Source organism: Pygocentrus nattereri, chromosome 24 (assembly GCF_015220715.1).
Source record: "Pygocentrus nattereri isolate fPygNat1 chromosome 24, fPygNat1.pri, whole genome shotgun sequence".
Taxonomy (NCBI): domain Eukaryota; kingdom Metazoa; phylum Chordata; class Actinopteri; order Characiformes; family Serrasalmidae; genus Pygocentrus; species Pygocentrus nattereri.
Genome location: NC_051234.1, coordinates 18,212,196 through 18,225,943, shown reverse-complemented (window position 1 = coordinate 18,225,943; position 13,748 = coordinate 18,212,196). Strand labels below are relative to the sequence as shown.

Genomic DNA, 13,748 nt, shown 5'->3' with positions numbered 1-13,748 from the left:
AGTGCGGGTTCCGCCCTGGTCGTGGAACACTGGACCAACTCTTCACCCTCTCCAGGATTCTGGAGGGTTCATGGGAGTTTGCCCAACCAGTCCACATGTGCTTTGTGGATCTGGAGAAGGCATTCGACTGTGTTCCCCGGGGTATTCTGTGGGAGGTGCTTGGGGAGTACGGGGTACATGGCTCTTTGCTACGAGCCATTCAGGCCCTGTACAAACAAAGCTGGAGTTTGGTTCGCATAGCCGGCAGTAAGTCAGACTCGTTCCCAGTGAGAGTTGGACTCCGTCAGGGCTGCCCTTTGTCACCGATTCTATTCATAATTTTTATGGATAGAATTTCTAGGCGCAGTCAAGGGATGGAGGGTGTCCGGTTTGGTGACCTCAGGGTCACATCACTGCTGTTTGCAGATGATGTGGTCCTATTGGGGACATCAGGCCGCGAACTTCAGCTTTCGCTGGATCGGTTTGCAGCCGAGTGTGAAGCGGCTGGGATGAGAATCAGTACCTCTAAATCCGAGACCATGGTTCTCAGGCGGAAAAGGGTGGAGAGCCCTCTCTGGGTCGGGGATAGGCTCTTGCCTCAAGTGGAGGAGTTCAAGTATCTCGGGGTCTTGTTCACGAGTGATGGTACAAGGGAGCGGGAGATTGACAGGCGGATTGGTGCTGGGTCAGCAGTGATGCGGGCTCTTTACCGGTCTGTTGTGGTAAAGAAAGAGCTGAGCCATAAGGCAAGGCTCTCGATTTACCGGTCGATCTACGTTCCCACCCTCACCTATGGTCATGAGCTTTGGGTAATGACCGAAAGAATAAGATCGCGAATACAAGCAGCCGAAATGAGTTTCCTCCGCAGGGTGGCTGGACTCTCCCTTAGAGATAGGGTGAGAAGTTCAGTCATCCGGGAAGGACTCGGAGTAGAGCCGCTGCTTCTTCACGTCGAGAGGAGCCAGCTGAGGTGGTTCGGGCATCTGGTTAGGATGCCTCCTGGACGCCTCCCTCGGGAGGTGTCACAGGCGAGTCCACCTGGGAGGAGACCCCGGGGAAGACCCAGGACACGCTGGCGTGACTATATCGCCCAGCTGGCCTGGGAGCGCCTCGGAATCCCCCTTGGAGAGCTGGTGGAAGTGGCTGGGGAAAGGGAGGTCTGGGCTTCATTGCTTAGGATGCTGCCCCCGCGACCCGAACCCCGGACAAGCGGAAGATAATGGATGGATGGATGGATAGTGTTGTTATCATTTAATGAGTCTAGCCCTACACCTCAAAACTAATGGCTAAAGTGTTGCACACTATCTACTGGGCACAGTGACATTTCCTGAAAGAGGCAAACAAATTTGAGATACATTGGGAGGCCTTCAGTGACTTCACATGGATTGACTGAGATATAATTGAGTATTCATGCTAACGAGTTCTACTATTTCAGGACATGTCCTGCTAAATGTAATAATGTAATCGTGTTTGGGCAAATAAGAGCAATACAAAGCCAGAGGATTATAGTGAGGCAAGGCAAGCGACAGTTGTTGTGTTTTTTTTTTTGTTTTTTTTTGAGAATCAGTCACTGTATTCTAATTCTGTAAGTCTAATATGTGGTTTTGGTTTCTGTGAATAAAGTACACAGCCTGGGGTCATCTCTTGAAATGCTGCCGGAAATCATATCACATATTGCTCCAAATGGCTTGGCGTCCACAGTGGTTATTTAAACCGCGATGACTGAGATTTCTCCTGCTCAGTCTTGTCTTGCAGAATGAATCCTTTGTCAGACGCTTCTTTCCTGTATTGCTTTACAAATTGAAGTACGCGATGATCATGTACACCCGAGGGCAAACAGTGCTTACCTGCCAGGGTGCATACACATACGCACGCACGCACAGCAGTGGTTGTGGTCTGTAATCTGTAGGTGCACAGAGAAACCACAACGCTGATAATTCAGTAACATCTGTAAGGCAACAGGTACTTATACAATGGACAGTTCCAGTTCCACAATCTGATTGGCTGAGCTACATTTAAAGCTATTGCAAAAAATAAAGCACAAAATGCAATTTTTAGAGAGTCTTTTATAGTGCGGGTGATCTGAACCATCATTTTAAAAAAAATTAAATGACGGACATTGTTCAAATTCAAATTAGGTTGTAGTTTGTCTTTCAAGAGCGAGAATATGTCTGTCTGATCATTTTCGGATGTTTATTTAAACCAAGACATTTGAGAAATCAAATATAAAAGGTCAAATATCCAACGAATGTCCAATATGAAACCAACTTACAGGTAGAGCCATAAATCTGTCTCAAGATCAGATTGAGCTCAGCTTTTTGAGGGTTTTCCAAGGGAAGCTGAATGTGATTTTTTTTTTCTTTATTTTTTTCAGTCAGTCTGTGAAGCATTTCACAGCCCTGAATTGTTTACTGAATTGTTTACTGAATTGTTTTCTCTTGTTTTCTGGCTAATTCCAGTTTGTTTAGGTGTTCCATCACAGCTGTTGACAGAAAAGCTTGCTTTAGGATCAACAACAGCATAGGAATTTGGTATAGTCCTGCGTCACTCTCTTCCTCAGAATCTGAGCAAAAGGGCTCCAAGTCATATATTATCTTAGAGAAGTTACTATGTGTCCATTTACTGTTTCTGTAGGAAACTAGTGAGTTAGCTGCAGAGTTAAGCGAGTCATTACTTAGTGACTGGTGCTCAATGCAGTGACACACTTACTGTGGGGGGGGAAACATGCTGTTATCACAGATATGAGGACGCAAATCAGCCATAGTGCCATCGGGCAGAAGTGTTGTATAATACTCAGTACACACACATTCATTTATGCTTTTACTTTTATGCCAGTTGTCACACTCTTATCCAGAGTAAATTAGAAGTTAGTCATTTTACAGAGGTAAGCGAAGTGTTAGGGGTCTTGCCTGGGTGGGGGATCAAACCCCGATCTGCATGTGTATGGCAGACGTGTTACCAACTACACTGTGCCAATATTACTGTTATCTTTGATTTTCACATAAAATTTCTCTGTCGTTTTCTTCTGTTTGGATTGAGCTGAGTGGGACCTGATCCGGACTGTTAATGCTGCCCGAGAGACGCTACTGTCAATCATTTTGCATTCTGACATGCCTACACAGTTGAGATCAGGCAGCAGCTTGGAATTTTGGAACAGTTGCCTTATATTAATGTATATATATTTCTTAAATATGACAATTCTGTGGCATATCTTTACAATTAAAACTAAAATTCAAATATATGAAAATATGTTGACAGGGCCTTTAACAAACTGTTGTGCTTGGCAGGAAAAATGTGTATTGAAGAAATAATAATAATAATAATAATAATATTATTATTATTATTATTATTGTTATTATTAATAACAACAATGAATTTATATATTGAACAATGGTACGTTTTGTCAAATTTATATTTTGTCTAGGTTTTATTAAAGCAATAATACACTTGATTGCACATGCTACAGGGCTTTTACTCCACTTTGTCATGTAGAACACTCCTTAAATATGAAAATAAAAAATCAACTATAACACATGACATACAGTACATTATTGTCATTTTATGATTATAGAAAGACATCTTCTGTCAGCTTAGTCCTTCTGTCCAGCTTAGTTTTGTTTGTGGAACTGTTTCAGTGTCCAGAGGAGAAAAAAGGAGTGGAAGAAAACAGTGATGCCAGCAAGTCGGAGATCAGCCTGGTGTATGAAATTGCTCTCAAGCGGAACCTTCCTGTCAGCTTTGAGGTAACATGAAATCACGTTATTCCAAATATACTTGTCCCATGACCAAGCTCTACGCTAAGCACGGCCCCAGCTTAGGCGGAGTAATTCCGTGCTTGAGCAGATGTTACCCAGTTGCATTAACTAGCTAGGCAAAAATGTTGGTTAAGGTAGCTTGCATTAATGTTAGATAAATAAAAAAAAGAAAAAAGAAAAAGCCAGCTAGCTTAAGCATTAAGAACTCTGATGAACGTTAGCTAAATAAAAGGATGAAGCTATGTAGCTAAGTACGTTAGCTAGCAGAAGTACATCACCAGCACATGCAGAAAGATTCATTTTGTTACCCAGTTTTATGAACTTTCAAACATAACTGTATAACTACACACTACTTTCTCAGAAACGGTTCAATTACCTAATGTTAATGTGAGCTACCTCACCACTTCAGCTAGTTAACTGACTTAGTAGCGCACTCGCTAGTTGGCTAGCTTCCTTTCAAGCTGAGGACTTTCTCAAGTGCATTTAGCATGTTGCTGTTCGCTGGAGTTTTGTTCTGAATGAAGGTCAGCTCATGTATGGCCTGTTCCCTCTCACAAGATTTACTTTTCAGACATTTCCCATATTTTAATCACAGATTCCCTCATTAGCGCTTATGAAAACATCAATTAATTCAGCAGAGTGCAGATGATGTGCTGTGCTCAGTGAAGCGGACTGGAGTACAATAGAGATTATGTTAAACGCCTCACATTGGTCACGCTCTGTCATGAATTTAATACAATAATTGCTGTAGAAGTTTTAGCACTGAGAATGTGTTTGGAAGCCACACACATTTCGGCTCCACACTCACAGCCTGGAGCTTCTGCTCTTTGGGAAAACAAACGGATGTCTGCGGTCTCTGTTGCATCTTCATTATGTAAAGTGTTTTTCCACGCCTGTCTCCAACCCCACATTCTGCACTCATCAGCTTGGGCTTTGGCGAAAGCTGCATTTTCCAGAAAATTTCTTGACATAATTATGTTCTCCAAGTTCCTTCTACACTCGCATGCAGCTTGCTTCACCTAGGGACCAAATCCAACTTTATTATTTGCGCATGAACAACTTGACCGTAATTCACTTGAGAGAGCCTGGAATGATTTTCTTTCAGCTCACGTCTGATCTTTTCAGGAATTTTGCCCCTTGACATTTGGGAAGAATGTGTTTTTTTTTTTTTTTTTTTTTTTTTTTTTTTTTCTGTTTTGAATAAACTTTCAAACCAAGAATAAGTGTTACAATATGAGAAAGATGCTGAAAGTGGAAAATTGCTGCTCTTGCTGAAAGGCTTTTCTACCTCAGTGAAGTCATTTGAGTAGCAAGTCTGCAACTAATGGTTATTTCTGCAGTTAATTTAACTATCAAGTCATTTTAATTTTATCAACTAACCTTAACTGTTCTGCCTTCTGTGCTATAAGCAATTTCTTGTTTATTTTGATTGATTGATGGAAGCTGCATTGCTCCTTACACTTTCAGAATGATGTGGATCATATTGAACACTATTAAGCATTAAAGAGCCCATTTTTGATGAAGCAGTAGGTCCCCACTCTTCCTGTTGTGTATTGTTACAGTCTATCAGAATGGCTTTAGATGAAAGTCAAATCACCCCCTATGCTTTCTGTAGTCAAGTACAATCGGTCAGAGTGACTGTGTGGATCATAGAGGTCATATTATCCCCTACACTTTCGGTGCTGTCAGAATGAGTGTGTGGGTCATATGAACATTTTTTTTTTGTTTTTGACAGAATATTATATGCTATATCGCTCCTTACACTTCCAAAATGATGTGGACCATACGAACCTTATAGAGCATTACACATCGCTTTTTAAGTGAAACAATAGAAGCCTAATTGTCCCCTACACTTCATGTAGTGCAGGGGTGCCCAATGTGTTGATCACAGTGCATGTTGGTAGATTGCACCTCATTCCAACTGGCTATCAAATTTCAACACTTTTTTACTGCTTCTAGCGACAGGCTGGCTAATGTGTTTGAGTGATGTGAAATGTGGTCAATGTGTCTTTTAATTTACTGCTTGTTTACCATAGCTGTGCCACAGCCTGCCTAAAACACTGCTATGAGTTTGCTTTCCAGCAATCTAGAAAGTTTTCATTTATGGGTAACCAGTTTGTGTAGCGCCATTTGTGAGTTTTCCTTTTGTAGCTTACACTGATCTTTTCAGAAGATGAGTGAGATGTAGCACAACAAAACCAAAAACTGACCTCTTCTGTGCAGAGCAAGAGGAGGTCTATTTTTTTAACAATATCAAACTCCTAATGCATCTTCTTGATGTCGCCATCATGCTTCCAAAGAAGGGGAATGCCGAGAGGCATTTTCAAATTATACACAGAAACTATCATGACAAATTCCCTGCTAAAAGTAGTCCAGTCTACACGGTTCACACCATTTAGTGCAAATCAGAATTAGATTGGTGTGATTAGCCGTTTGCCCTCTAAAGCTGTGTGTCAATATGGGCAACTGAAGTGCATGAAAAAAAAGTTTCAAAACTTAAAAAAAAAAAAAAAAAAAAAAGGGATGATCACGGTTGATCATGGTGACCTGTCCACTGGAAAATATAGATCTCAAGCCACGAAAGTATGGGCACCCCTGCTGTAGTGTATTGCAATCTGTCAGCATGACCGTTTGATCATATGGACATTACAGAGCGTTGGAGATTTGTTTCTCCATCTGGACGATCACAACGTGCTATGCCAATAAGAGTCCTTGAGCAAGATTCCTATTGCTGTATTCACCTACCTTTTATTTATGATTTCTCTGAAAAAAAAGGCTATTAAATGCCATAAATGAAAATGTTTATTTACATGAACATTGTGTTGAAATTTTCACATGAGAATTTGTTGACTCATCTTTGCAGACCTTTCAAAAGCTATATTTGCTCATTATACTCCTTAATGCAAGTTTCCGGTTGTTCGTCTTTGTATAAAGTACAAAATTATCTAGGAGTGCATGGACAACTCAAGTCGCTTCTCAAGGCACGTTGAGTGCCTTGTAATGTTCAAAGATATCGATATGTAGCTCTAAGCTTTTGGACGGATGACACATTACTGAGAGACATAAGAGGTATAAGCTTTGGCCAAGAACCACCCATCGTGTACATAAGTACCTTTCTCCAGGGCAGACGCATCAACAAGCTGTACAAAAGAGCCATTCTTTAGCCTGCCAGTCTGCCATTGTCCCACCCTGGCCTGATATCCTGTCTTTTCACTAAGCTGAAGATGCCGGTGTTTCTTAGGCACGGATCCTGCCACTAATACCGTATTTGTGTGGGTTTTTTTGGGCGGGATGGAGGATGATCAACCTCAAGTTTCAGTTTTTCCTCCAAAAGAACATGATCCGTGTCGTCAGACGCGCAAGACAAGAGGGCAGACAGAAGAATCGGCCACCATCACACTCGGGCATCAAAGTCTGCTCTGAAACTCCATCACCATGATGCAGATCCCATGGCGTCTGTTGCCATGGCTGCCGCTCGTCTGCCGCCACCAGCTCCCTGTGCCAGGACTCTTTCACAGACCTGAGACACTGGCTGAAGGCAAAAGCCTCTACAGCAGTTTTTCCATCAGTAAAACGGGCTCTGAGAACTGTGTCATGAGGCCAGCTGAGTCCAGATGCTCCAGACTTGAGTCTTTCTTAACCCTCTGTGGTCCCCTGTGGCTATTACACACAAAAATCTGCTCCTATGTTTATGATTATGCAGAAAGTACAGATTTTAATTGTTCAATCCATACCATGTTTTTGTTTTGTAAGTAGGAGACATTTTATGATTTGAATTTGGTAAGTTATAGTGTGCTTGTTTTGTTATTGTAAGGCTGGAACAATAAGCAAATTTGAGCTAAATTGATAAATCAGGATAACGGTTGATAAATGTGTCATCATTTAAAAGCATGGGTTTATGTTGGTAACGTTCAGTATGTCTGGTACAGTTTCCATTTCTGACAGAGGGGGTGACAGCTTTTTCACACAGTCTACTGTCTATACTTGATGGTATCCTTGTTTGAAATGGCCAAAAAATATTTTTTTATGAACATTTTTATGAAAAATTGGAATTTTGTTGCTTTTAATACTCAGTGGATCCAAATTAGACTAGATTAAATGGTTTGCTCACTGCACCATAAGCTTTATGATCTGTAATCTTTAGGATCTGTATTAATATGGAATTGAAGAGCTGTTGTGTGAAAATCACTTATACTTTCACATTCATTTTAATAATGCAGAATAACCAATTTAAGTCTTTATTGTGCACATTGTTGTGCATAAATGAAGCACACTAATCACATGAATTCACGTGTGCAGTTGGTGACTTTTTTTTAAATCAGAAATTCAAAACCAATTCACAATATGTTGAATTTTTTTAAATGGTCTGAAACTAATCAGAAAGGCATGAAAATGTTTCATTTTTTGACAAAATGAAAATTTACTGATGAATAAATGAAATGAAAACTCTATTTACGGATGAAGAAAAATACACTTTAGCATATGGAAAACATCCGGATGTATTAGTGACTCTTATTAGTTCTAAAGTGATAAACTTGATGTGTTTTGGTGCTATAGAGCTGATCACAAAATTATCTGTATAATTATATGTGAACTTGTGATGTAAATTTATGCTCAGTAATTTGCTTAACAAGTGTTTATCATGCATTATTAAATCAGTCATCTTAATGTGAAAATGTTCTAAAATTAAGAATAAAAACGCTTCTTGTGATGGAGCTGTCACTGTCTGGAAGTGAACGTGGAACATGGACCACAGGGATGTGTAAAGACCCTGTCATTGATGTGAAGCCTTTATGAAAGTACTAAACCTATTTGAGTGCTAAGGATACCAGATGCCTGATTCCTCTTATCCAGGTACCTCTGCGGATGGTAACAGCAGTAAGCAGTTAAAACGGGTTGAGAGAGGTTCTTTTGCTTTTTTGTCCAGCAGTTTTGTAACTGTCCCTCACACTGAAGTGGCCACATGAGCAGACACAGTGATAGCGTGTGAGGTTAGTCTAATACGTTGTCAAATGAAAGGACGCCAGAAAAGCTCAACTGAGTAAGAGCTGTGCTTATAGCAGGGCTGAAAGTTATACTGGTACAAGAGGGAATACTGGTATGATGTTCTCTCATGATATGAATTTTGCTGGTGATGCTGTGATAAGCCAAAAAACAGTGGAAACTTAATTAAAGGATGTGTCAGATGCCACTTGCATTCACTTCTACACTAATCTGTGCAGTATTTACACGGCCGCAGGGCAAAGCGAGTGCATTGTTGGGCATGTGCCACATGTATGAAGCATCACGAAAACATTCCATGTTACTGGCTTTTTTTTTTTTTTTTACTTTTTGTTCAATTCTGTTGAATAAAACAGATTTAACTCTTGAGCCTGACGAAAAAGAACAAATCAGCTCATAATACTCATAAAATTTACTTTAAAATCCAGCTGCCTTTGTTAGACATAGCAAACACCGAAGTACTATTTTAGACACCAACTATAAAGTGCAAAGTGGATTTAAGGTTGAATGAAGAATATGGATGGTAGTATTTACACAATGAAGAATACTTTTCAATTGCAAACTCTGCAAGAGAGTTAACCTATTATTTTTTTACTTTTCCATATAAATCTATATAAAATTGCTATGATAGTAATAATAGTGTCAACAGTACCAATAATTATTGTATTACAAACAGTAATAACTGTTATTGACATGTTTTGCAATTATTATTCTTACTTTTATACATTTATTCGCAATTTTTGTTACCTCAGGTGTGATATGAGGGTCCCAAAATTTACACCTTAACATAGAAAGCTTTTTGATATCTGTCTATAGCAACAAGCACTTTTAACCAGTGCTGCTGCATTTCTAGAACAAACTTATCTGTGTTGGGTACAATAAGTGTGATACTGAAGTGTAATATCACAGCTGTGTAAGTCCAGCTATGTTTATATGTGGAAATACTGCTGATTTGCTGTGGTTTGCATGAAGTAAATCAAGAAATGAACGAATTTATATTAAACAATTGCATCATCATTCTGTATCATCCCTCAGATTTATTTCATCTGTTCAAGTCTGGACTACTCAGGAACATCTAATGGAGCTACTTTCTCCACTACAGTTACCTAATTTAATTCACAGAGAATGGACAGACAACACTGAACCTAAGTTAGTGTCATAAAAATGGCACAAAATGAGCCATTCAGACATGCAAAGTCCCAAAGCCCCAGTTCTTTAAAAGGGCAAAAAGACTAAACACAAACAGAGACACATCTTGATTTCTCCACATAATTTAACTCTTGGATTTTCTTGGATGAAGTGGTGGTACGCTTCATGTACAAACCCAATTCCAAAAAAAGACTCTAGGAAAAATGCCAATGAAAAGAATATAGTAATTTATAAAACTCTTTGATATGGATTTGAAAACAAACTGTACAAGGACATGGTATGTAACATTTTATCTTATCAACTTATCAAAAACAATTTTCTTTTGTAAATATACCCTCGTTGTGAAGTTGATACCTGCACATCTGTGAAAGCACGATTAACGCTGAGCACAATTTGGAGCTGCCTTCTAGATTCTGTCTTATTCAGGAACATGCATGTTTATTTCTATGTGACAACACCAAGCCACATTCTACATGTGTTAACAGCATGGCTGCACTTAGAAAGTTCGGTTGCTAGACTAGGTGTGAGTGTGTGAGCGAATGTGTATGTCTGTCTGTCTGCCCTGTGATGGACTGGCAACCTGGTCAGGGTGTATCCTGCCTTTCGCTCAATGACAGCTGGGATAGGCTCCAGCACATAGCTCTTTCACATACTGTGATATTGGAACTGCACTACAAATGTGGTACAGAGCTTGTTTATCAGTAAACAGTCAAACAGGCCTGAAGTCACAAATACCTTCTTAATGAGTAAATATACCTGTTGAATTCAGATCAAAACAAATAAATTTCTTTGATTAATAAATTACACATTTTTAAAGTTCTTACTTCAGGAAACCAACAAAATCACACATTTTCATTTTGTTTGCCACAAGAATCAGCACAGTTTTAAAAGGACAGAGACATTTAAACATCTCGATTCCTGCAGATTATTTAACTCTCTCTGAAACTTTACTTGGATTTTCTTGAATAAAACCATTACAAGTTTTCCCTTCTGTTCGTTGAAGCTTTCCTCCACAGGAAGAGACGAAATAACTGTCTTACATTTCTGAGGATAAGGCTCATTTCCGCACTTAATTATAAACCCATGCGAAGAAGCTCAGAGCGGATGGTGCTGCCTGGAGAAATTCTAAATTCTTATGTAACGTTGGAGTGTGATGATCAAATCTTCCCCACATCAAAGCCATGTAAATATTGGGTCATGACATTCTATCGAGCGTGTGAGGAATGCATGAAGTTCCTCTGTGTCTCACCCCCACCCCCACCCCCCAGATTTAACAAACTTTGAGATTAAAGCCCAAACTTCAGAAGATAGTGACTTCTCTGATGAAGATCGATGACTCGTTGAAGCTTCTGTTCACTTTGCTTAGCTATGTTTAACAAATTGGGCTAGTCAGCAGTGCAGATGGTGAAATTGCGCTAGGGCTTTTCAGATTCAAATATTGAAGTATATTTGATTTTAGCAATGTGCTTAAATATAAAAAAAAAAAAAAAAAAAAAACACATATATATATTCTTGATATTCAAGCACATTGCTAAACTTACGCTGTTAGGTAGCTACAGTAACGTATGCTTCAGTTTGCATCAGAGTACCAAGCATGTCTACAGTGTGGTTCAGATATAAAAAGCAACTGAACAAGCAAACTTAAATGTCTTTTTAAGGCAAGGTCCATGAAGCGCTTTATGGACCTATCTTTAACTCACTCACATTTAGCAAGCTGAAGATTGCCCACAAGGGGGTGCTTTAGGCACTCAAATAGCTTTTAGTTTTCCTAAGAGTGGTGCTTTACCTCAGTGCCATTGCATGTACTTTTATTCGTTCAGGATGTTTTTTTGCTCTAATTTTGTAAAGATCATAATTGTGTCACAGTATGCTAACGAACCTATTCATGCCCCCAAATGTACTTTCATAGATACTGTTCTGAGGTTGAACAAGCTTTAAAGAGCATGTGTAAATATCTCGTGTATTTAGATTGAAATTAAATATCTCTACGGAATCTTGAGTTTCCAGTTTGAAATGCTCCGCAGCCTACCTGTACAAATTTTGTTGGAGCTAACTTAAATGAGGCAGGTTGGGAACAAAACTGAATTAGCCACCGTGGTAATGTAAGCTTGATAGCATGGCTTGAAGATAACATACTGAAATACTTCACCTGATCTGTTGGACGTGGCCTTTCACACACAGATGCAATAACATTTTAAATGACTAACCTACTCTAAATGTACAGTAGGTATTGGGAGTCGTGTTCTACAGTTTCTCAAAAGGTTGAATGAATAATTCTCTCTAAATGTAGGTATTGTGATATAAACTGAGTCGTATTCTACAGTTTCTCCTTAGGTTGAATGAATAACTCACTCTAAATGTAGGTGTTGTGATATAAACTGAGTCTGTTCTACAGTTTCTCATTAGGTTGAATGAATAACTCACTCTAAATGTAGGTGTTGTGATATAAACTGAGTCTGTTCTACAGTTTCTCATCAGGTTGAATGAATAACTCACTCTAAATGTAGGTATTGTGATATAAACTGAGTCTGTTCTACAGTTTCTCATTAGGTTGAATGAATAACTCACTCTAAATGTAGGTGTTGTGATATAAACTGAGTCTGTTCTACAGTTTCTCATTAGGTTGAATGAATAACTCACTCTAAATGTAGGTATTGTGATATAAACTGAGTCTGTTCTACAGTTTCTCATTAGGTTGAATGAATAACTCACTCTAAATGTAGGTATTGTGATATAAACTGAGTCTGTTCTACAGTTTCTCATTAGGTTGAATGAATAACTCACTCTAAATGTAGGTTTTGTGATATGAACGGAGTCATGTCTTAGTTTCTCATTAGGTTGAATGAATAACTCACTCTAAATGTAGGTATTGTGATATAATCTGAGTCTGTTCTACAGTTTCTCATTAGGTTGAATGAATAACTCACTCTAAATGTAGGTATTGTGATATAAACTGAGTCTGTTCTACAGTTTCTCATTAGGTTGAATGAATAACTCACTCTAAATGTAGGTTTTGTGATATAAACTGAGTCATGTCTTAGTTTCTCATTAGGTTGAATGAATAACTCACTCTAAATGTAGGTATTGTGATATAATCTGAGTCTGTTCTACAGTTTCTCATTAGGTTGAATGAATAACTCACTCTAAATGTAGGTATTGTGATATAAACTGAGTCTGTTCTACAGTTTCTCATTAGGTTGAATGAATAACTCACTCTAAATGTAGGTTTTGTGATATGAACGGAGTCTGTTCTACAGTTTCTCAATATTTTGAGTGGGATTTTTTCCCGTATTCTGTAAAGACTGTCCAAATTCACAACAGTAGCTACAAAAGCACACATTTGTGGGTGGAGCCTGGAGAGGATTATTAGAGTAGTTGTGTGTCTATAAGCTTTTATTCAGAGGAGGTTTCATAAACAAAAGTTGAACATTGCATGGCAGTCTGCAGTGTAGTGGTGGCTGTTTATTGCACCAGCTTGTGTGTGTGTGTGTGTGTGAGTGTGTGAATGTCAGAGTGGGCCTGTGTGTGAAGAGGATGTGAGGAACTCTCAGGAGAGAGATAACTTTCACTCCAGACTGAGAGAGCTAGGCTCAGCTGGGGTAGGTGAAATCTGATCCCCCCAGTGCTGCTCTTTAACGCTGCCGCCCAGCTCACCTGCATCAGCACTCTGGCACAGGAAGTGAATGTGACTGCTCATGCATTTCACACATGTTCTTAAAGTGATAGTTCAGCTAAAAATCAAACTACCCCCGTTTTTCCCTCTCTTTATCTCAGCATATAGTGGTGCTTGAAAGCTTTTGAACCCTTTAGAATTTTCTCCATTTCTGCATAAATTTGACCTAAAACTTAAACAGATTTTTACAC

The 13,748-nt window shown here is 39.2% G+C and overlaps 1 protein-coding gene across 2 annotated transcripts in view; it reads left to right on the top strand.

Annotated features, from left to right (window-relative positions):
• Positions 1 to 13,748, top strand: part of stau2 (staufen double-stranded RNA binding protein 2) — a 148,017-nt gene that overhangs the window by 47,434 nt on the left and 86,835 nt on the right. For both annotated transcript variants that reach the window (XM_017696214.2, XM_017696212.2), the window contains exon 7: positions 3,615 to 3,722. In XM_017696214.2, coding sequence (XP_017551703.1) covers positions 3,615 to 3,722 — 108 coding nt within the window. The remainder of the gene's footprint in view (positions 1 to 3,614; positions 3,723 to 13,748) is intronic.